Here is a 22,446-nt window from a genome sequence, read left to right on the forward strand (position 1 = left end):
TTAAGTCGGGCACATTAGTGAGCATTTCTAATGAACGGAGTCGAGCAGATCCTTGGGCCCAAAAAAAGGGTCAGCCCACAGACACACCCACACCTCCTCCCCCTCCCCATATGAGCTTGTTAAAGTCAATTTATAAATACTCAGGTTTATGGTTTTAAGTATTTAAATATTTAGCACACTTCTTGGCCTCAGACTGTGTAGCTGCCCGTCTCTCTCTACTATTTATATCCCCCTCTCCCTCCCTTTCTCCACGTGTGTGAGGCTTTTATTCATAATTTATGCGTCCGCAGGGCGACACTCATTCGGTTGGGCGTTGGTGTGGGCGTGAGTGCACTCATTAACCGAAGGATGTCCTTAAAGGTAAATGAGCAAATTTAATTTAAAAAGGTGCACATTTTTGATTGTTTAAACAGGTAAAAACTACTTATATTCTTATTATAAATTGTTTTTGTTATGCATCATCTACATATTTAAAAATATTATAATTTGTTTCAATTTAAGGATTACTTGGATGCCTAAAACAATTCAGCACTACGAAGACAAGTAATTTTTTAAATCCTAGAGGGCTAAGCAATAACGCCTAACCCCTAAATTAAGTTTAATTGGACATTGAGTAAAAATGTTTTTTTTTTTTTCGATTAGAGTTGATCGAATTAAAAACTTATATGATAGATAAAAAACTGCCCGTTAAAATGACCTTGAGAATTTGGCCTTTAATAAGATTAATGTTTATAAATCATAAACATTTTGTAATACTAAAATTCTTAGTTATGAAAACATAATAAATAACTTATTCTAATTAGCAAACAAAAAATGAGCAAATTCAATCGAGCTAAGTGATGGGCATTATGTTTCCCACTTAGTCCCTTTCCCCAATTCATATTATTGGAGGACATTATGCGCTGCCATTGAATTGACCTGATAAATGAAGCCATTCCAATTCCGATGTTCAGCTTAGCGATTTCAATTATCGGCCATGTAGGGCGGTATTGCATTTACAAGGGGGGTTGATGGGTGGATGGGTGGATGGATGCAGGGGCGTTGCAGACGACCGCCGATTAGCACGTGCCGCTCGTTCCGAGGTCGCGGAGAAAATCGGAGGAATAACCAAAAACCCAAGGACACGTGGCAGGAGCACAGCTACCAAAGATAAACATAATTATGCAATCCGGAGGGGAGCGGAAAGTTGGCCAATCTGATAACACGCAACGAGATTTGTCATCATCAAACAAAGTGGGCGTGAAAATTGCGGATGAGGCCAGGACCAGCGAAAGGATCCGCAGGAAGGAAGCGAGGATGTTGTAATGCAGGAGTAGACGACGCAGGGCTTCCTGCCCGGATGCAATCATGTCCAAGGCGTGTGCGCGAAATATCCTTTGTTTGTCTTTCCCAGGACCCGTAAACGAGACAGCGAAAAATAGTCAGAAATAATTGCAAAAGCAGTCAGGATAATAGAGATACTCGTGGACCAAGTACTTTATTGCCATTGATATGCCGGCTATATCTGCCATATGCTAGTCAGAGTAAGCCATAAATCGGCAGTGGGAGTAGGCTAGCCAACAATTCCAGATTCTAGTCGTGTTTCTCCGCCACCAACCTCAATGCGTTTCACTTTGTCGTTCACTATTCTTGTGCACTTCGCAAAATAATTAATAAGATCCAGTGATAAAATTAGACTAACATTTTGTGTCTTGACTGTAATCGTGATTTTTAAAGGATAAAGGATTTTTATGATATTTAAAGTTATTTATGATTTGGATTTAAAGAGCTAAAGACAAAGATTTTTTAAATTTGAAATGTGTAGTTTATATCCTCCGGGTTTTTAGTGAATTTAGTGAATTTTGTTGTTTATATATCCTGTATTCCACGTTTTTCAAACTTTTTAATTTATTTAATTTTTTTTTTTTTAATAATTATAGTTTATAGCCAGATACTTGCAAGATTAAGGTGTTTTATGATTTTCTTCATCACCTTTGGAAAATCCCCCCAAATCCTTAGCGCAAGATTTTTACAGGTGTAACTTCCAATTCTCTGACCATCACGTAGTTCATCAGGCGGCTTCTTTTAGCCTTGTGTCCTTGTTCCGCATTAAAGTTTCATTTGGCCGAGGCCACTTGGCATGCGAGAGAGTCGCTTTTGACCTGGCTGAAAGGATACTAATCATAGCACTGCCTACATCAGTATCGTCCTCTGCACATCCTCATCAGGTTGATTGCGAAAAATCACTGGAGAAATCAGGCGAGGTTCGTGATTCCGTACTGACGTATCTGGTGAAGTGGATTTGGAGTGGTTTTTCCAACCCAGCAACCAACCAACCAACCAACCAACCACCCACATACATTCAGCTGACAATCAAAGGCAAATTTTTTCGACTCTTTTGTGTATTTTTAGGCGAAAAACATTGAAAATCAATTTCAGTTGAGGGAGGTTGAAGCCAAAAAGCAAATTGTCATTCTGTTCCCCCTTCCAAAAATATGTGAAACATTAAATACAGATTTGGCCTTCTGATTTGGTTATATTATTTTCTTCAGCTGTTTCAATTATTCATATTTTTCGCAGTTCCCCAGGGTATATTGAAATGCTTTATAATGAAGGCCAAAGAAAAGGAAATTGCGTTTTATTTGGTTTTGAAATAAGTTTGTATCGTATTTTTTTAGTCGAGCATCCAAAGCCAGATAGTGGGGAGAATTAAACAAAATAGTTGGCAATAAATCAGACGGAGAGTGAAGCCAATTTCCGCACTTTGTCCAGGATCTGCCCGCTGTACTGGTACCCATGTCCTGTCTGGCGATGGAAAAAGGGGCGGGGCTCTATGTCCCAGGCCGGCTGTCAAACATAATCACCTTGCCGCCCCACAAGTTCTATTCTCAAAGGAAATTTATGTTTTTTATATGGATGGCCAGTAGAGACAAAAGTCTGGGTGTGAATGAAATATTTTATTTTGCTTTTTACCCGCTACCCTGCCAACCGCTCTTTCATTTTTTAACACATTTTGTAATTTCAACACGTTGCCACGTACCGCAAAAGTTTCTTCACCAAAATGTCCACCAATTGCAGTGTCGAGTGTCCACCACTCGGACTTGGATCCGGACTCGGATGATTAATGGTTCCTGGTTTTCGGACAGGCTCCGAGTTGGCTGGTCCAAATAATAAATCGTTCAAATCGGCTGGGGATTATTTTTCCGAGTAGGCGGTCTGCAATCTGCTCTGTCACCATTTTTGCGGAAAAAGGTTTCTTCTTTCTCTTTTTCGTATTCAATTTTTGTACATTTTTTTTGGCCGAAGAACGTGTGCGAAATTCAAAAATATTTGTCTACAACAAATGGCAGAAAATTTGTGGATTTCTATTAGATTAATATAAATTCAACTGAGGGATGTAGTTGGCTTAAGTACAAATATAAGCAAATTGAACATATGAAATATTTGTTCTTTCAGTTATTATGCTTTACATTTTATTATAATTGTTATAATTTGATTATTAATAATTTAATAATAAATAATAATAGTAAATATTACACTGTAATCAGTAAATTTAATTTCATTTGAAAAAAGATTTATTTTGTTAAGATAAAGATTCATTTTAAGCAAGTAAAAATAACCGTAAAACAAGTGCCAAACAAAACCCCATATAATTTTGTAACCGGTTCATGAATGACTTAAAGGATTTCCTGGAATATATATGTTAATGTAAAGTTAAATAACAAGATTTGTTTAAATTTGGTTGGCCAACAACAAACAAAAACACGGTAAAACCAGTTCAATTTCTAACAGATGGCGAGGAGAAACCCTCCAAGATCTGATTAAAATTCAAATATTATTATAATTTGTTGTCGCATGCTAGCCATTAAACTAATTTAGTTAAACTAATAGGTTGCGCTAGACAATTATCATGCATGCATGTTGGATTCCCAGTATCTTAGGTGTTTAGGTGTTGGTCACGTTGTAATCAGGTTATTGCCCCAAGCAAAAACCAAGAATCGAGCAGTTCTTTTTCTGCCAAACACGAATAGGGTCAAAAACAAAGCTCAAGGCGATGAGAGGGTAAGAACAACAAGGAGGAAGAGCAAGGGCACTTGGCCAATATACATATATCATAGGCAGTCGAATATAATGCGAAACACAAATAAAGTGAAAACAAACAGAACAGAAACTTCCAGTTGGCGGTTTGCCTGCTCAGTCATGTATTCTTCATTATGATTAACTTTTTGGGGGATTTATTCGTGAGAAAACCTTATTGACGAGATAGAAAAAGAGAGAAAAATTAACCAAGAGAAGTAACAATATTAAGGCGTATGATTCACTGGGCCTAACTTTATTTTTATGAGTATGAGCCCGGTTTTAAAATCTTTAATAGCCTGGCTTCTTTTGTTTATTGTTGATTCTACCGGTGGAGTTATTTGCACAACTCTTCTGCTTGTTTGACGGCTTCTGCTTGTTCTTCCACCTTTTTGGATTATAATGATGATGATGATGACAATGATGTTGATGGTTCGTACTACGTCAGCGCTAAAAATTTCCATATAAAAGCGCTGGGTTGCCGCACCGCGAGCTTAGTCGATTTGGATCTTTTCACGCGTTCGCTGCCTCAGTCTTTCGTTCGCCTTTGTGAGTGTTGAGCTATAGATAAGCTACCCCCTCCCCTTCCCGCAGACCCCTCAAAATACCCCGCACTAAGTGCTAAAGTGTTTTCACAGATTCCCCCGCTCCACCACAATGAAATACGCTGTGATCGCCATCGCCTTGTTTGCGATTTCTGCCGCTTCGGCCTCTTCCGGTAAGTCAAAAGTTAATTATAATTAGTGCTTAAAGTGTTTAAGCCACATTTTGCAATTACATCATCGCTGGACAAGGCTGCGCTATCATGTTTATTATTAATTTGATTAACAAGTCGGACGACGGGTGCGGGTATGTTAATAATACCCAAAAACCTATCGAACCCATCCGAAACCCGAACTGGTTTGTGAAATTAGCTGCCTCATTAACTTTGCGACAATGTTTGCCCATCGAAACTTTCCGCACATTGATTTCGGCTTTTAATAATTTAGCTATTCATATTCGCATTAGGTTTTTTTCATTCACGCAAATGGAGAGTGGACAAACTTTCACACTTAAAATAGAAATTTTAAATGTTTGGGGATGGCGTATTGCTTGCATACTTTCGGGATTGGTGGTAGAGAAAATATTTAAGTACAAAAATCAGTAGACAAATTAAAATGTTCCAGAAGATTCCAAATGCTTAAAACCTATTTTACAATAAGGAATTTTAGCTGTCATATTAATGTATAATATAAACTTTCCGCAATTTGACTTAAGATTTGTTCTGCTTTGTTTTGACTTACCAAAGTAACTCTGGATATAATGATCATTAAGTCTACTTTTTGTCTAGCTGCAGAGGGTTAAATTGTAAAACTGTCTGTCGTAGCGGTTTTAAGTATAATACAAATAACATTAAAATAATAATAATTAATATTCCTTTAATGTTCTGATTCTGACTTTGTCACAACCAATCATTCTCAAGCACAAATGTAAATATATCTTTACTCTAGCTTCTAGAAAATAAATATCATAATTATTATTAATAAATTACAATTTTAATATATTTTTTTAGCTGGTCAGTTCCTGCCGCGTGCCTTCTTCACCTTGGACAAGGAAGGCCACCAGTCGGATGTTCACCCTGTGAATGCCCATCTGCTGAGGCGTCTGCGTCGCCAGGTGTTCAGCTCCTCCTCCTCGTCATCCTCCTCTTCCTCCTCCAGTGGAGATGGCGGCAGCTACACCTTTGCCTCGCACTCCGTTCAGAATCCCGATGGCAGTGGTCACGCCGGTACCTCTTACACCCAGCAGGCTGCTGCTCCAGTGGTTGCGTAAGTTATACTACAATTTGCATAAGAAATCACTCAAATGGCAGTTAACTTGATTTTTAGACATTATAAACAAAAGACTCTATTTTGGATATCATATTAATTTGTTTTTATCCAACCCAAATTGCAAATTTTATTTAAATATGTGATCAAAAATATTATTCAAAATTATAGCGCAATAATCACAGTTTAGTTTCTCATATGAGCTGAAGTTATTATTTTTAATAATATATTTTTTTTTTTGTAATCAGAGTTTTGACTGATTTCTGTTCATAGAATTTAATGTATTTTATTTGTATTTGTTATTAAATATTTTATTTTTACAGTCTTGATAGCCGCTTCGGTGAGGATTCTGCTACGGGAAACAACTACAATAACGGTCAGTACAACCCAAGCTACAACAATGGTTACAACACCGCCTCCTCCATCAACACCAACACCGGATTCGGCAGCACCAACAGCTACCAGCAAAGCTATGGAGCTGGAGCCGTGCCCGCCGTTCAAATCCATCAGACCGCCACCACTTTCGATGCCAATGGCAACCAGAAGGTGACCACCGTCCATGGTGCCACCGATCAACACGGCATTCTGAACGTCCAGAAGACCGACGCCCAGTACTCTGGTTAAAGGAAGACGGCATAGAATTTAGATATTTTTGAGTGTAATGGAGTGAACTTTAATAAACTAAAGTAAAGTAAATTATAAATCAGTTTGTTATATCTAGAATGGGAGCTTTAAATGTATTGCATTTAAAAGTATTGACGGTGCTATCGATTTTCAGAATTAAAAACCAATTGTTTTTGTTTGGAAGCTTTTCATTTCGCAGGCTTTTCTCATAACTTAGAATGAGCGCTAAAAAAGGATGTTTAGTTATATGTGCCTTTTGAAAAGTATTTTAATAGGAAGACATTTTTTTCTAAGATAGGGTTGCTTTTTGATAGGGTTGCTTAGTATTCATATAAAACACAATCTTTTGACGAGTTAGATTTTTAATTATATACATTTTTATATTTTTATACATTTTTATACATTTTTAAATAATCCAGAAATATAGTACATAATATAGTATCAATTATTATTGATTTTTTTAAATATCGCTTGCAGTGATTACGTTTTCTGATAAAAACTCAAATCTTAAGAGGTAAGAGTTTTCTTCACTCTCTCTGTCTCTCTCTCTCTCTCGCTTGCCATTTGGTTGGGTCAATTAATTCCTTCCAAGTGGGAGCACTGCCACGCCTCTTCCAGATGTCGCAGCTTATTCATTGCGGTTGCCTCCACTTTTGAAGTGCTCTTTTTTCGCACACTCTATATGATTGCATCCCACATTCTATCCTGTAACATGCATCCGGTGTATATCCTTCATCCTCTTTCACTTCAAGCTTAATCTCACAACAAAAAGAGATGAATAGTGTGAGGCAGTCAGAGGCGTTTGCAGAATTAAGTTAAGGGGGGAGCTTAAAAAAATGTAAAATTGGGTTTAGGAATCACTAGTGTTGCTATGTGATGACCACCAAGTTCTCATTATTTTAAATTTGTTTAATTTTTTTAAACGGATGTTTGATGGAAATTAGCTTTTAACTTTTTAAGATATAAACACTTTTAGAAAATTTAATTTGCATTGCCTACAGAGATTAAGTTTAACTCACTCATGCGAACTTTGGCCGGAAGTAAAATTAGTCCCAATAACCACTATGTAAAAATGCGTTTAAAAATTTTAAAAAATATGATTATATTAATTTTTTCAGGGAGTTTTTAACCCCGAATATCCTTTGTACGCCACTGTGTGCGAGAGAAGGACAGCACTAAGTGCGCAGTACTTGCTCCGCTGAGCACAAACAATTGAAAATGGGCGTGTGGGTTAATCGGGCGTATGTGGGTGTGTGACAGGGGGCGTGGCAGGCAGTGTTGGTAAATGCTTTTAGTATATTAGGGCAGCCAAGCGGAATTTTACAGCCTCCAAAGCTGTTAGCGATGATTAAAAAACTAGTGCACTCAAAAACAACAAAAGCACCGGTGACAAAAACTACTATTTTCACCGAAAAGCGTAGAAAACAGGAAAATAGTTAGAAAGAATAAAAAACGAAGGCGGAGGAGCGCAGCACAAGATATGAATATGGGATTTGCTTGGGGAATTGTTCAAATCTCAACAGGTGCACGCACTTTTGAACACTCACTACGTCTCTCTTACTCACTCATCACTCCTCTACAAAAATATGTTGAAAAGTTGGTGGTAACTTCAGTGTAAAGGAGTGAGCGAGACAAAGACTGCCGAAAAGTTTTTAATTATTATAATTAATTACTTTGATCTCTGACTGGCAACTCGTTCCTTCTCGCTGCTATTAATTTACTTGATTAAGATGCGGTTTTCCCGTCGCCTTTATTAAAATGTATCTCACATAATTGGGAAAGTGTAATGAATTTACTTTTTCAGCGGGACCTGCGCTGACTGTGATAGATTTTCATTAGAGTGGATGGCATGTGTGGAGCGCGGCTAAGGGTTAATTAAGGGAGGGCCACAAGAAGGTTAAGGAATTCCCGGGTAAAGAGATTAATTCATCATAAGTACTCAAATCTTTCAACTATGTATAAATTATGATTCACTCAAGGCATTCTTAAAGAAAATGTTTAGTATTTATTCCCATGAGGAGCAGCTTATTTTAAGTAACATACAAACCTCTATAAATAAATAAAATAATTGATTTGGAGACAAATTTAAAAATTCTAATCGAGCTAAAATAGTTTTTACTTCTGAGCATACATATTGTGTCAGGTTTATATTTTTATTGAATTTTTAAACACAGTTAATCTCTAAATTTAGTTGATGGCTCATTCCAATTATAATTGCATGATTCAACCTTTGACTTTGGCAAAGAACCAGGTGCAAGCTGAGCTTCAACTCTCTCAATTTAAGCTCTATCTTATTATCTGTTGAAGAATCTGATTTTGTCTATTCTCTTCTACCGGATCTGACTCTCTCTTACTTAAATTCTTCTGATGTAAAGCTTTGAGGTTAAACACCTAAGAAAACATTAGAAGCTTTTTTGGGTTTCAATGAAAGCTTAATGCAAAGAATTAGATATAGAGGGAAATCGAAAGAACATGCTTCAGATCGCGTGCTCTGAATTTTCGATGAAACGGGACTATCGCAAAAAGCAATTCTTCTGCTTGTTCTTGCACCATTCCAGTTGGTCGCAATCGGCTGCTGATTGATGGGGAGTCAAGCGGAGACAGCGGACAACTTGCAACAAATTAAGCATCTTGTGTGGTCGAGCGTTGCGGTAGATCGACGCCACCTGGTCAGGTAACCACCATCCACCCAAGTTATACACAAAACAAAAAACTTGGTAAAAAAGAAGTGAACTAAGAGCAGAAATATCTTAACTTTTATTTTAGCTGCAGTGCTGTAATTATCAAAGTATTACGATTAAATTTAATTTGTTTGGGTGGTGCTACAGAAGTCAAAAGAGGTTTAAAATCATTTATAAAAATTTCTTTAAGCATTAAAATCTGAAAAAAGACCGCTGTCTATCGTATTGAATCCATCGGACTTTCGTCCCAATAGTTTATAATTAATGTAATAATAGTTTAGTTTGTATTACTTTAAAATGAGTTTTAAAAAATTTTGGTTATCAATAGTAGTTTAAAAAAAATTAAAATAGTTTTTGACGTATTTTTACTAAATAATAATAAAGTACAACCTACGCAACTAGAACTTGTAGTAAGTATTTATAATTTAATAACCAATGCTTTAACAGCAATTTTTTTAACACAATGCCTAATTAAGCCCTAATTTTTTTCTGTGGAGCTCCTCACCACCCTGCCCCTTTAATTCCGATCCAACTTCCAGAGAGTGACCACCGCCGGCGATGCCTAAATTCAGTTGGACACGAGCGCCAATGCAGCGATCAAGTGACATTTTATTGTCGGCAATCGCTTGACTTTGCTTTTTGCTTTTTCGCTGCTGGTTCTGTTTTTGCTTTTGCTGCATTTGCTATTTAGAGGCATGAAAGCGGCGACGGATAATTGACAACAGTTAATTCCATTCCATTGATCGCCGGAGCGTTGAAATGTCGCAAATTTAATTATTGAAGCCGCACGCTGCCAGTTCCAAAGGAATCTTTCAACTGACTGTGGGTGGGCAGAAATGCAAGGCTAAACCAAGGGCGTCCACAGTACTCAAAAATAAGTTGTTTTATTCCACTGATAAAAATATGGAATAGAAAAAAATACATATCTGGCTTTTGAAATCATAATAATAACTACTAGGCATATTAAATTACATGATTTAATATTATAATATTTGAAATTATGTGAAAAATATTACATTTAAAATAGGTTCTATTCGAATTAAGTACATTTTATTAAAGTTATATATAGCTTAAATTTAAATTACATTTTTAAATATTAAAATCAATTGCCAAATTTGACAAAAAAAATTTTAAAAAATTAATATTTTCATATTTTAAACAATTATAAACCGCCATGGATGAATTAAATATTTGGATTTACTGCGTTTTCTAAAAAATAATGCTTATGACAAGCATTTATCAACTACAGAATACTTGTTTAATATAATAATAATTTGTAAAAAATTGATTATGCGAAAAAAACAAGACTTTTAAAAAATCCAAAGCATTCCAAAGTTTTAAAAACAATTTTTTTTACACGCATTTGCATTATATGTTTTTAGTACCTTTTTCTTGTAAATTTTAAAAATAATAGACACGGTTTTAACCCATGCATTTTTGTTTCTGTTAAAGCCCTTATCTGCACCTCCTTTCGGCGTCCATGAAGAGCCGTAGTCTTAAGCACTTTTTGGCATTCAAACCAAAGCAAACAAAAAAGGTTCAGGAAGGCGAGTATGAGAGACAAAAAGATGGGCAGGTGAGTCGGATGAGTCAGGTGAGTGCCGCCAAACGAGAACCAAACAAAACGAACTGTTTCCTGACGAATTTCTGTCATTTCAGCAGGAGCAGGAGCAAAAAGCTGGTAAAAAAAATGGAAATGGAGCGGCAAAAAAAGGAGTCCAACGATTTGTGCAGTCATCGGAAGCGGAAGCACTGCCAGGACTCACTGCCTCTTCCCCTCGATCCTCTCCTCCGGTGACCAAGTGACGAGGACAGTCGGCCCACGGAGTGAATGAAGGATAAAGCCGAGTGAAGGAGGCTGGGTAAAGAGCTCTGTTGACTTAAATCGTTTAGGTAAAGTTAAACAACTTGTTCCGTTAATTGTTAAACAATGCCCACTCGAAAAGCGGGAAAACAGAAGAGTCTGAGAGTTTTCCTCATTCCCTGGGAGATTGACAGAATTGCTGGGAATAATTGATGGAAAAACTGGAAGCAAACAAATGATGGAAATCTGAAAGGATGAGCAAGACGAAGTAGAATTGATTTAGGACAAACACCTTTAAGCTTTGGTCTATGACTTAAAATAGCTTGATAAAAAGTTAAAGATAGAACATAAGTGCTCTTAAGCCTAATTTAAATAATATAAAATCGCTTTCGCTTGTTGTCTAAAGTATCTAATTATGCCAAAAACTTTTAAGATATAATGTATTATTATTATATACTTCAATTAGTGGTTCAAAATATATTGAGGACTCAACTTTCCTTTTTAAGCTTAACAGTGGCCTTTTCCATTACTATTAAAACGTATGACCAAATACAGAACATTATTTTTGTTTGACTTAATTTAATTTAAATGTAAAATTATTTGGCAACTTGCAGTGAAATATAATTAAAATATTCATTTATATCTCTTAAAATATAATTATATCTTTCTAACTGGGCTTTGTAACTAACCTTTTCGAGCCTCCAACTTTAATTGATGCTGCTAATGAACCCTTTTTCATGCAATATGTGCACTTTTCTGACATTTCAGTTATTTGTTACTGTTCTTTTACATGCGGGGGGTAATTGGGAGGTGGTGTCCTTGCAAAAGGGTGAAAATTTCACCCAAAATAATGGCAACAGTAACTAAAGCAACAACATGAGCAGCAGGGATAAGAGCAATAGCATCTCCGTATGCAGACGTAGATTTCCGTTGCGTTCCCTTGGGGCATTTTCCCTGCCATTCCAATCCTATTCTCGTAACTCTTTTCCACTTTTCCACACACTTTTCGGAGCACCACCCATCCAACCCAATCTCCAAAATGGTGACACTGCATTGACAACAACATCTAACAAAATAAAGTTAACAAAGCATAAATCTAAATTTCAACTCTTGTTTGGCAATCCGCAACATGTTGCTGAAAGTATTTTAAATGAAATAAAACAAAATATATATAACAATTATATTTAAGTAGCATATGAAACATAAACAATAAAGAAATAACGTATTTAGGCAAAAATATAAAATGGAATGTTTTTTAATCCTAATATGACGATAAATTTGAATTTTTACGCATTTTTTTGATTATATAATCCCTTAAAAATTATGAAAAAATTATAATATATAAAGAAAAGAAACCTTTTTTGTTCATATTGAAAATGGAAAATTATCCTAATTAAAATATCTTTTGTATCTTTAATAAATTAGTTAAAAGAGTTTACTCCCACAAAATAAATGAAGAATTCAAAAGAAAAAAAAATTAGAACACACTCAAAAAGCAGTCGAGTTTAGCGCCCGTCGATAAAGCAGTTTGCCATTCTCTTCGGTCTTGACTCTTTTCGCCTTTCTCTTAGACGTTGGAAATTTCTCTTATAGCAACAAATTGTTCTTATTGGTGAAAGAAAAAATTCTTGTTCAAAGCAGAAGAAATAGATAAAACCAAACTGACCAAAGTGAATTAATATTAATTCCGACTATATCCCAGTTCGAAAAAATACATTTGTTTCAAATATTCATACAGCTGCGGAATACGGGAAAATCATGTAAATTGCCGGTCGCACCCAAGATCCAAAGGTAACTTATGAGCACATTTTCACTTCAAATTCGTCTAAAAAAAATGTTATTTATTGCAGGAGCTAGAAAAAAAAACAAACAAAATTAAAATGCATTACAAGCAATTTGTGAGCCGTGAAATCTAGAGGGTTGTGGCTGCTACGGAAATATTGTAAGCAATGCATATTAAATTAAACATTTTTTGCAGGCTTTTTTCCATTTACCTTCGAGTTTATTTAATAGAAATGTTCCGGCAATTAAGCTTCCGACGAATTTTACACTTTTGTGCACAAAAACAATGTGGGAAAAAACAGGACAGCATTTCATTGTTTGCATATTTAATAAAGCTAATCAAAAACACGTCGCGCCCTCGCTGGATTCGAAAAAAAAGCGAAACCCCGATCCCTAGCCTTTAGCCCGCCCGATTTGTCAGATTTTAGGGAGGCGCTGCAGTGACAGCATCCTTCACATAATTTATTGGCCAGCACTCAAGGACACACAAAGTTGGGAAAGACGGGCAAAAAAAAAGCAAACAAACAAACGGATATCGAACAAAACTGTGAAAAACCCAGCGGGAAACCACCGACGGCAGCCAAACTAATTTGTTGTCATTTTTATGCGACAAAAACGAAAACAATAAAACAGTAAAAACAAATTGTTAGAAAGAGATGCGGCGAGAGGGAGTGAGCGAAAACGCGAAGGACCACGATTCTTGCAGCTGCCGTAAAACTAATGAATTATTGATTGAATTCATATTTATTGTAGAACTTAGAACTATTTTTTTGCCAAAAAAAAGGGAACAAATCAGAACTTTTTCGTTTACGATTTTATAGGGAGAACTAAAAATCGTTGTGTAGGGGTCTATTATTACAGAATGATAGTTTTTAACAGTTATTAAGAGTTTTTACATTTAAAATTTTTTTGTAAATAATTTGTAGAAATTTTTAAGTTTATTTGATAAGATTTTTTTCTTATTATCTTATTTCAAATATTTTACTAAAACATTAACATTTTAATGTTGGCTAAAGTAGGCATTTCACTATAAACAAAAATTGCAGAACTTTTTTAACCCCTATATGAGGGTAGTTATTAGGCAAAATTTTAAAAAGGCAAAAACAGCCGCTGTTAAATATAATACTACCTTTGCTTTGATTTTACTTCAGAGAACACATAATTGAAAACTTTAAAATCACCCACCAAACACTTGATGTCACTCTGCTATCAAAATACATAATCCTGTGATTACAATCACCAAACAGCCTCCCTCGGAACCGCAGGAAATCGGGTGTAAAGAAAAACAAACAGCATATAAACGGTCACCGCAGCGGAAGTCAACAAATGCTCTTAATTAACGATGCTGAACACCAGAAATTTCGAGTGTCAACTAACAATTTGTGGGTGCCGTGTTGCTGTGTCCTTAGTGCTTGGTCCTTGGTCCTGTGGCACTCGTTAGTCAAAGGATTTTCGCGCATATGGACTGAAATTGATGATGTGAGCAAGTGGCACGTAATCAATTTACCAGCGCACTCCGCTCGCCTCATTTCGAATGCGAATTTAAGATGCCATTGTCCCAGTGCCGCTGGCACCCCGTTTTTTTTTTTGTAGCCATTCGAGGACTGAGGGTGGTTCTACGGTCGGTCCTCATTACAGCGGACCCCCTGGCTGGTGTAACAGAATATCCACAACATATGTGCCACAAGGCCAGGATGTTCAAAATCCTACTGCTGAACATAGCCAGCGGTTGCAATTGCTGCGTTATTGTCCATGGCAAACGGATTAAAATCGAATTTGTGCGGCTGCAAAGAGCACAAAACGGAGAGCCTTTCTATATCACATTGCCGATTAAAAACTTGGTAATTGAATTTATATTTACTTAAGTATTTTTGATACATTTCAGTTCGCTTGTATTAAAAGCATCACATCATAAATTTATAAATCAGAATTAGAAGTAATGATTTTGAAGGAATCACAGGCTTTTCGATAAATTTTTTATTATATAATATATTATTTTAATAGCATTTTGTTTACAAAATTCTTACTATAGTAACTATTAACTACAAAAGTATGTATTTTCACCCAAAAACACGATAGCAATTACAGCAATTTATAAATTATTATACATTCAAGTCCTTACAAATACATCAAATCAACTCTTCAGTTTAAAGATTCTGTAAAGTATATCAAGTGGCACATTTTAATCCATGAAATGTCCGCAAATCCACCCCAATAAATAACATGTCTCACTCAATATACCCGCCTTTACAGCCCAAAAGCCTCTTAGTTATTTTAATGGGAGTATCCAAATTTTCGAATGCCTCCAAACCCAAAATGAAACCCATCCATCCACCCACATGTGGGACATTCGTTTTATTTTGTTGATTTGCCAGGGGTCCTTGTCTTATTTACATCGACTTTGGGTCGCCTTTTATGTTCCTAATGTCGCATAAACAGTGCTTAATAATGCACTAACCTTGGCGCATCGCCACTAACCGTGTAAAACGTGGCGGAACCCATCGAAAAATACAAAAATACAAACAAAAAACAAGAAACCCACTCGTCGACAGGGATTAATATTTAATTCGTGTGCGTTTGGATCCCCGTTCGAGTTTGTATTTTAGGGAAAATTTAATGGCCATGGAAGTGGAAAGGATATGAGAAGTCTTCATGTGAGTGGTGGGCGAACCTTTTGTCTCGAATGAAATTTGACTTGACGACGACCTCGGGGATCATCGCCTTGTTTACCTGAGCAGCGCACTTTCCATTTTCCAGCTATTGAAATATTCCGTTTGACCTGTTAAGCAAATATGTGAGAAGGTTTTGCCCAAAAACCAAAATGAAACAATGAGCCTTGTACTTGCAGGCTATAAACTCCAAACGACTTACATGATGATGGCCCAGGCAACTCTTAATCACTGTTTTCATTATGTGAGCTGACTTTTGCTGATTCGCACAATCGGAAGCGATTACCACACAATCAGGGAGGTGGAGCGGGCTGGCAAGGGGCTGCAGTGGGAGGTGTGGGAGGTGTGGGAGGTGTGGGAGGTGAAAGCACCCCCAGAGTGCAATTAGCAGGCAAACTATAAAATTTCAGTGTTTGTCTTGCCAGATACTTTCGCTCGGTTAGAGATACAGATGCGTCTGTGTGGTGGGAAAACAAAGGATGATGTTGGCCATGTTTGGACTGCCTCTGTTTTGGCCCACATAACCCACATGGTTGGCAATTGCTCTGCACGCTTAATTGGCGTTCTGCGGCTTTTTCGGCTCCCTTCCAACTTTACCTTACACATTTTCACAGCGCTTTAATAGGAAAAGGCAAAGGTTATCCTCAAATCAGTTTTTGTAAACTGATTACTACATTTCCTTACGTGTATATATAAAGAAAAAAGTTTTGCAGACGTTGGCACTCATTAAAAAGTTTTTAATTTAAATCTATAATCTAAATTTAAAAATTTATAAATTTATAAATTATGCAGCTTTGGGGCCACACTCGATAGACCCTTGGATTAGTAAATAAAAATGTAGTTAACCAATATCAACAAGCTTCAAAGCAGAATATAAAATAAAATTCCAAATATATCAAAATTTGATATCAAATGCAATATCAACTACCTTTAATATTATTATTTATCAATATTATTTAAAATAGAAACCAAAATTCTACAGTTTTAGAAAAAAGTTGAATATTTTATTTGAGCTTTTAAGCCTTCGTACACATAATATCTTGATATAATTGTTTGTTACCATCCTTTATTATATAAAATAATAAAAATAAATAGAATAATTAACTAGGGCTGTTGAATTGCTGAGGAATCAGTGAGTCCGTTCTCCTCGGGTTTGAGGAACTCCTCGACCACGGCGTTGGTCATTCGATTGAGCATGTCATGGAGCTCTTCCCACTCCTTCTCCTGCGGCAGAGCACAGATCTCCGCGTTCACTTTTATCTTAATATCGTTCAGCGCCGATCGCAGGGTAATCATATAGCCATTGGTGAAGGTAAAGGTGATCAACTGAGCCTCAGGAGTTACGGGTAGGCGGGCCCTCTTGTCGTCGACGGAGGTATCCAGTCCAGTGGTCAAGTCCCGGACGTGCACCACATCGAATTCACCCTCCAAAATGCAGTTTGGATAGCCACCCACATCCGTAAAGTTGCGCAAATTTTCAAAGATCGCCGTTATTGTGTCTGGACTGTCAGCCATAAACACTGACGAAACCGAAGGGTGGTAGCCATAGGTGTCGTAGATCTCCCTCAGTTTCTCGATCAGCGTCACATTCCGTGTACTGCGCAGGTGACAGGCCATGGTGGCCAACTGCATGGCGGCTCCGATTCCATCCTTATCCGGCAGACTCATCCCGAACATGTAGCCAAAACACTCCTCAAAGGCGAAGAGTACCGTCCTTCCGGACTTTTGCAGGTCCAAGGCCCGATTTGCAATCCATGAAAAACTGGGCATTGCCTCCACGAACACGAATCCCTCCGTCCGTGCCATCGCCGCCAGGATTCGCGAGCTGACTAGAGTGGCCATCATAACACAATTGGACACAGCCGGCTTGGCCGTCATGGTCTTGTAGTTCTCCAAAGCCCACCATCCAAGCAAAGCGCCCAGTTCGTTGCCATTGAACACCTTCCAGCGACCCCGCGGATCCAATTCTGCAACGGCCAGGCGATCACCATCCGGATCATTGGCCAGGACCAGGGTGCAGTGCTCCGCCTCTGCCTTTTTGATGGCCAGCTTCAGGACTTCCCTGCCCTCTAAAATAATATGTTTTAAAAATTGATTAGTTTTTATATTCTGTGCATATATTCTTTAATAGGAATTTGATTGCTGCTGATGCATCGTCTACCACCCACTTGAAGAATATAATTTTGAATGAATCTACAATCTTACTTTCCTACACGAAATACCCTCTGAAGAGAAAATTATCGGAGCGATTTATATATTTTGAGCTGCTGGTAATGGCTGCTGATGCTTCGTTTACCACCAATTAAAAACATTTGAATTTTGAATAAAGCAAAAAACTTTCACTTTGACAAGAGCTTCCCCCTGAATGGTTTTTATATATTGTGCATCGTCTAGCACCAACTTAATGAACCAATATCTAGCTTAAAGATACAAACTTTCTGTTCTCCAGCCCAGAACTCACCTTCCGGATTGGGCTTGGTGAGAGTGGGAAACTCCGGGTCGGGATCCTTTTGCTCGGCCACGGGAATTACGGGCTTCAGTCGCGCCTGGTAGAAGGCCTCCCTCATGAAGGGATAGCCCACTCCGTGGAGTGCTGTGTAGATGAACCGCAACTGGCTGCACTCGTTGGTTTCCAGGTAAATCGGAGGCACAAGCTTCTTAAGTGTGGCGTAGAAAAGCGGATATACTTGACGGTAGGGATCCTCCACCATCTGATTATCGAGCAGAGACGAAGTTTCCCAGGACGAAGGTTTGGGCTCCAGGTTTTTCAGCATGTAATCGTGAATCCGCTGATCGTGCGGCGCCATCGCCTGAGCCCCGTTTGTCCAGTACACCTTGATGCCATTGTCCTCCTTGGGATTGTGCGATGCGGTGACCACAACCCCGGCCAAGCACTTCAGGGTCACAATGGTGAACGGGATAAAAGGCGTCGGAGTCATCCGTGAGAAGAGGTACACCTTGAAATCGTTGTTCACAAACACAGTGGAAATGAGCTGGGCGAATCGCTTGCTATTGTACCTGCCATCGTAGCCCACCACCACGCCCTGAGTCTGGCGCTTCTGGAGACTCGGATAGACTTCCAGGAGGTAGGCACAAATGCCCTGGGCCACCTCGATGATGACCACATCGTTCAGCGAGTCGAAGCCAGCCCGCATGCCACCCCTCAGACCGGTGGATAAGTAGGTGATCCTGTGGCACAGCCTCACCCGTAGGGCTGCCCAATCCTGGTCCTTCACCGCCTCGGTCACTTGTTGCAGTGTCGCCTCGTTCCGGTCCCACATCACCCAGTTCTTGATCTGCGCGTCCAGATCCTCTTCGCCGGACAGGGTGAGCGTCTTCAGCAGCTCCTGCGGCGGAATCACCGTCCTCCGCTTCACCGAAATGGACATCTTCGGGCCAAGATACGAAACTGTACCTCAATAACGGAAAATTTTGATGTTTACAGAGAAATTTGAGTTTTTAGGATGAGTTTTAAGTCCTGGTTCTATAAGTCGTTTTATTGTTATTAGTTTTATTACAAATTTTAAGAAACCAGCAGATCCTTAAAGCTTAATAGTAATGAATCGGCGTCACCGAGCATTATATTTAGCACTTCCATTCGGCCAAATTTATATCTAAATTCAGTTGGATATTTTAAATTTTATTCAAAAAATGCAACTACTCCATTTTGGATTGTTTATTCTTTAAAAAGACTTTATGTGTAAATTTTAAATAAACAAATAGATAAATGTTCTTTAGTTAATAAATGGAAAATGGTCCTTTAATGTTAGCTAACTTCCAGCTAGGCTGTTTTTTTTTTTTTTTTTTTGGTAAAGTGTCCTTTTACCCTTTCCTTACCCATTGACCAATTGAAAATTTATAGCCCCCACTCATGGCGATTTACGAGCCCCGAGAGGAAGACTCAAGCGGCTAAGCTCCATCAACCGCAAATTGATCCATTGCCCATTTGATTTGGCCTGGCCAGTCCGGGATTTATGGCCTAGGAAAAAGTCGTGGAAAAGAAAAAGTCCTGGTGGGTTTGAGGCGAAGACTGTCCGCATCAAAATCTATGCGAAATATTTTATGGAATGTCCCAGCCTCTATGGCATAAACATGATTTCAATTTGTCATCAATTATGCAAAGCGAGTCTAGGAATGTGGCCCCAAACTCCTGCACTTCGGCACACAAATCCTTTGTCCGGAGTGGGTAATTTGCAGAGCGGTAATTGGGTTACACAGGCGCATGCAACATTTATCAGCCACCCCCTTTATTGTCTGATGTTTTGCCCCTTTTCGCCATCCCCCTATTCCGTCGACCCTGGGCCTTTGCCCTCTGACACGTCAATTGCATTCTAAACATTCAGCGCAGAGCTCTCAGCTATCCACAAAACCAGAGGCTCATCCTCATCGGCATGCATGCGCCGCAGTGGCAACATTAGTCCTGCCACACGGACACACAATCACACAATCGCACACGTGGTTCCTGGTTGCATACTCACTCGAAATGCATTTCGCGTCAAATTGTCAGAGTGTTAATTAAAAATGGACACTTGAATAGGCAGCAAGATAGGCAAAGTTGCACACAGTTGCACTTGCCTGGCCGGCAGTCGTGGTAATTGTCCTGCACTCAGACCAACATCCTTGCCCCTGCCAATCAATCCCCCTATGAAAAGTCGATTGAGTGAGCTTGAGCAGTTAATGGTCTTGTGAAAACTTAGAAAATGTATCTTATTTGTTAGTTCCAACAGTTAGATGTGTAATTAACTTGAGCAAATGATCACTAAGCAATTTAATATCTTTTTTAAAGATGTCTATCAATTTTCCACATATGAAAAGTCGGATAAGAGAAGTGAGAAGTAAAAGCACTTGTGAAAACCAAGAACATTATTATTATTTACCTTTAAAAGCAATTAGAATTATTTGATTTTTAAAATGATCTTTAAATATGAACATATGTATTTATCTCTTTCTAGACAACAGCTTACCTATGTATAAATTCGATTTTCAAACATTTTAATATTTTAAGGTTTTGCTTCATACAGAAAAAATTTGATTTGACAAGCCAAACAAAAACCAATAATCAATATTGATGAACATTCAAATTTCAAAAACAGCTTCGATTAACAGCAACTGCCAAAGCCATTTTTTTGATTTGTGTTTTTTTTTTTAATTTTTAATTTATAGCTGTTGATAATCCTTACACAATTTACAAGGAATGAACGCACAAGGTTCAGAGAAGTGTCACAGAGCAATTAAAAGTACATAAGTATCGTAGAGCCACTTGCCGTATCCAAAAACAATGTTGTACTTGATTTATGAACCTTTTGAGCAAGTGAACACTTATAATAGGACTCCCCAGCTCCAGATGACTCTATCTGGATCTGTTTTAAGTGCTTTGTGCGATTTCCACATTTGCATAGAGACTGCCTAGGCAATTTACTTTTAAAGAGAATCTTTTCCTGCGGCAACCAATATTGAGTGTTTACGGCCCATGGCTCCCTAGATACGTCCCATTCCATTCGAAAAATGCAGGCTACCATATAATGCGTTTGCATAATTTTAATCGTTGGGATCTGAGCTGCAGGATTGCTGTTGTGTGAATTTTTTATGGCACCCGCGAGTGTCCTGTGCGGCAGGATGAGTATGTGCGTGTGATTTCCTGATTTTCAAGTCGAATAACTAACGCTATCGAAGCTATTAATATGCTAATGCCAAACATTTTATGGCAGGCAAAAGAAAACTTCCATTTCAAGAAAACCAAACACCATGGCACACCACCCTGAAAATCGCAGTACAACTTGCTCCACCAGAATTAAAACCGAATCATTCATTTCATTCGAAGCCTTAAATTGAAATTGACATTTTGTGCGTGAATCTCGGAATTATTTGACATTTTTCATTCCATACATATTTGGCTTATGCCAATCAGTTTGAGGATTTTCCGCCTTCGAAAAGTGGTTTTTAATGTCTGCACCGGCAGTCCGATGATGATGAGGCTGACATTTAAGACCCTTTGGTAGCAGCAGCTGGTCCATGACAAATGTGAAATAAATGCAAATCTGCTGAACTTTGATGAATCTAATATTTCCGAAAGGGACTTTCAGACACCCCCCACACTTTTCAAATAGTTTCGGTCTTTTCCTGAATCTCCTTCGACTGTAAAATAAATTTCCTGTAATTTATTTAAGGGTCCTGCCCTGGCCTCTCATATTTTCACATTTTCATATTTGAGCAATGCAAAGTCCTGGAAAATGAAATTTACATCATTTGTTTATTTGTATCGCTCATGTCCTGTGTCCTGTCCTGCGGTCACCCCCCAAAAAATCCTGTGGGAATACTCGACCAAGCAATTCAGTAAGATGTGGCAGGCAAAAATAAAAAAATAAACAAAACAACATCGCAAATTTGATTACCAGCCGCAGAAAAAAAAAGGAAATATTTTTCGTTTGTTTGCATATGTTTTTTTTTCTCCTTGCCAAGCTCCTTTGAAATTAACGCATTATGTTTATGTATTAGATGCAAATAGAAATGGCCAAGGACCTTCACACATGGCTGGCCAAAGGGTCAGAAATCCAATTTCGAGAACTCCCATTTCCTGGGGGTCTCTTTTTCGAATTGTAGAGGCCAACATTTTTATTGCACATCAAGTTGTCTTTCCAGGCTTTCAGCTTCTGTATCAGTTTTCCCTCGAGTTGCGAAACTCTAGGCCATGTTTTTAATTGCCGACATTGATTGTAGGTATGTGAACCCTCTGCCAAAGTCGTAAGCGGTTTACCAATCACCATTACCAGTGGAATTTCCCAATTTCCACTCCAGACACCTCGAACCTAATCAGCTGAATGCGATTTCGATGTTTTTTGGTTCGGGGGAAAATGTGTGAAAATCGGTGATGGGTAGCCCTCTTGACGTGACAGGCAAATTCAACACTCAAAGGGTTGTGCTTTGATGGAATTGTTGGCACTTTTCCAACCAAAAATGAACAAGTGCTCGTTTTCAGCATTAATAAAAGAATATGTGCGATTGCTGCTGTTGGGGTTAAGTTA

At 38.1% G+C, this 22,446-nt stretch overlaps 2 protein-coding genes and 1 long non-coding RNA gene across 3 annotated transcripts; 2 read left to right on the plus strand and 1 right to left on the minus strand.

Annotated features, from left to right (window-relative positions):
- The first annotated feature begins 4,533 nt into the window (after positions 1–4,533).
- LOC108149699 lies at positions 4,534–6,567 on the plus strand. The gene is made up of 4 exons (XM_017277464.2): positions 4,534–4,605; positions 4,695–4,774; positions 5,609–5,864; positions 6,188–6,567. Exons 2-4 carry the CDS (start codon positions 4,714–4,716, stop codon positions 6,486–6,488), a joined length of 618 nt encoding a protein of 205 aa, XP_017132953.1. The 5' UTR covers positions 4,534–4,605; positions 4,695–4,713; the 3' UTR covers positions 6,489–6,567.
- Positions 6,568–12,689: 6,122 nt separating this feature from the next.
- LOC121466862 lies at positions 12,690–13,574 on the plus strand. The gene is made up of 3 exons (XR_005977030.1): positions 12,690–12,764; positions 12,824–12,915; positions 12,987–13,574. It is a non-coding gene; the product is annotated as an uncharacterized LOC121466862 (long non-coding RNA).
- Positions 13,575–16,458: 2,884 nt separating this feature from the next.
- Positions 16,459–18,835, minus strand: LOC108149698 (glucose 1,6-bisphosphate synthase). The gene is made up of 2 exons (XM_017277463.2): positions 17,886–18,835; positions 16,459–17,493 (listed from the first exon to the last, which is right to left on the minus strand). The coding sequence occupies exons 1-2, from the start codon at positions 18,811–18,813 to the stop codon at positions 16,529–16,531; spliced, it is 1,893 nt and encodes a 630-aa protein (XP_017132952.1). The 5' UTR covers positions 18,814–18,835; the 3' UTR covers positions 16,459–16,528.
- Positions 18,836–22,446: the final 3,611 nt, after the last annotated feature.

Source organism: Drosophila elegans, unplaced genomic scaffold (genome assembly GCF_018152505.1).
Source record: "Drosophila elegans isolate 14027-0461.03 unplaced genomic scaffold, ASM1815250v1 contig_183, whole genome shotgun sequence".
NCBI classification, from domain to species: domain Eukaryota; kingdom Metazoa; phylum Arthropoda; class Insecta; order Diptera; family Drosophilidae; genus Drosophila; species Drosophila elegans.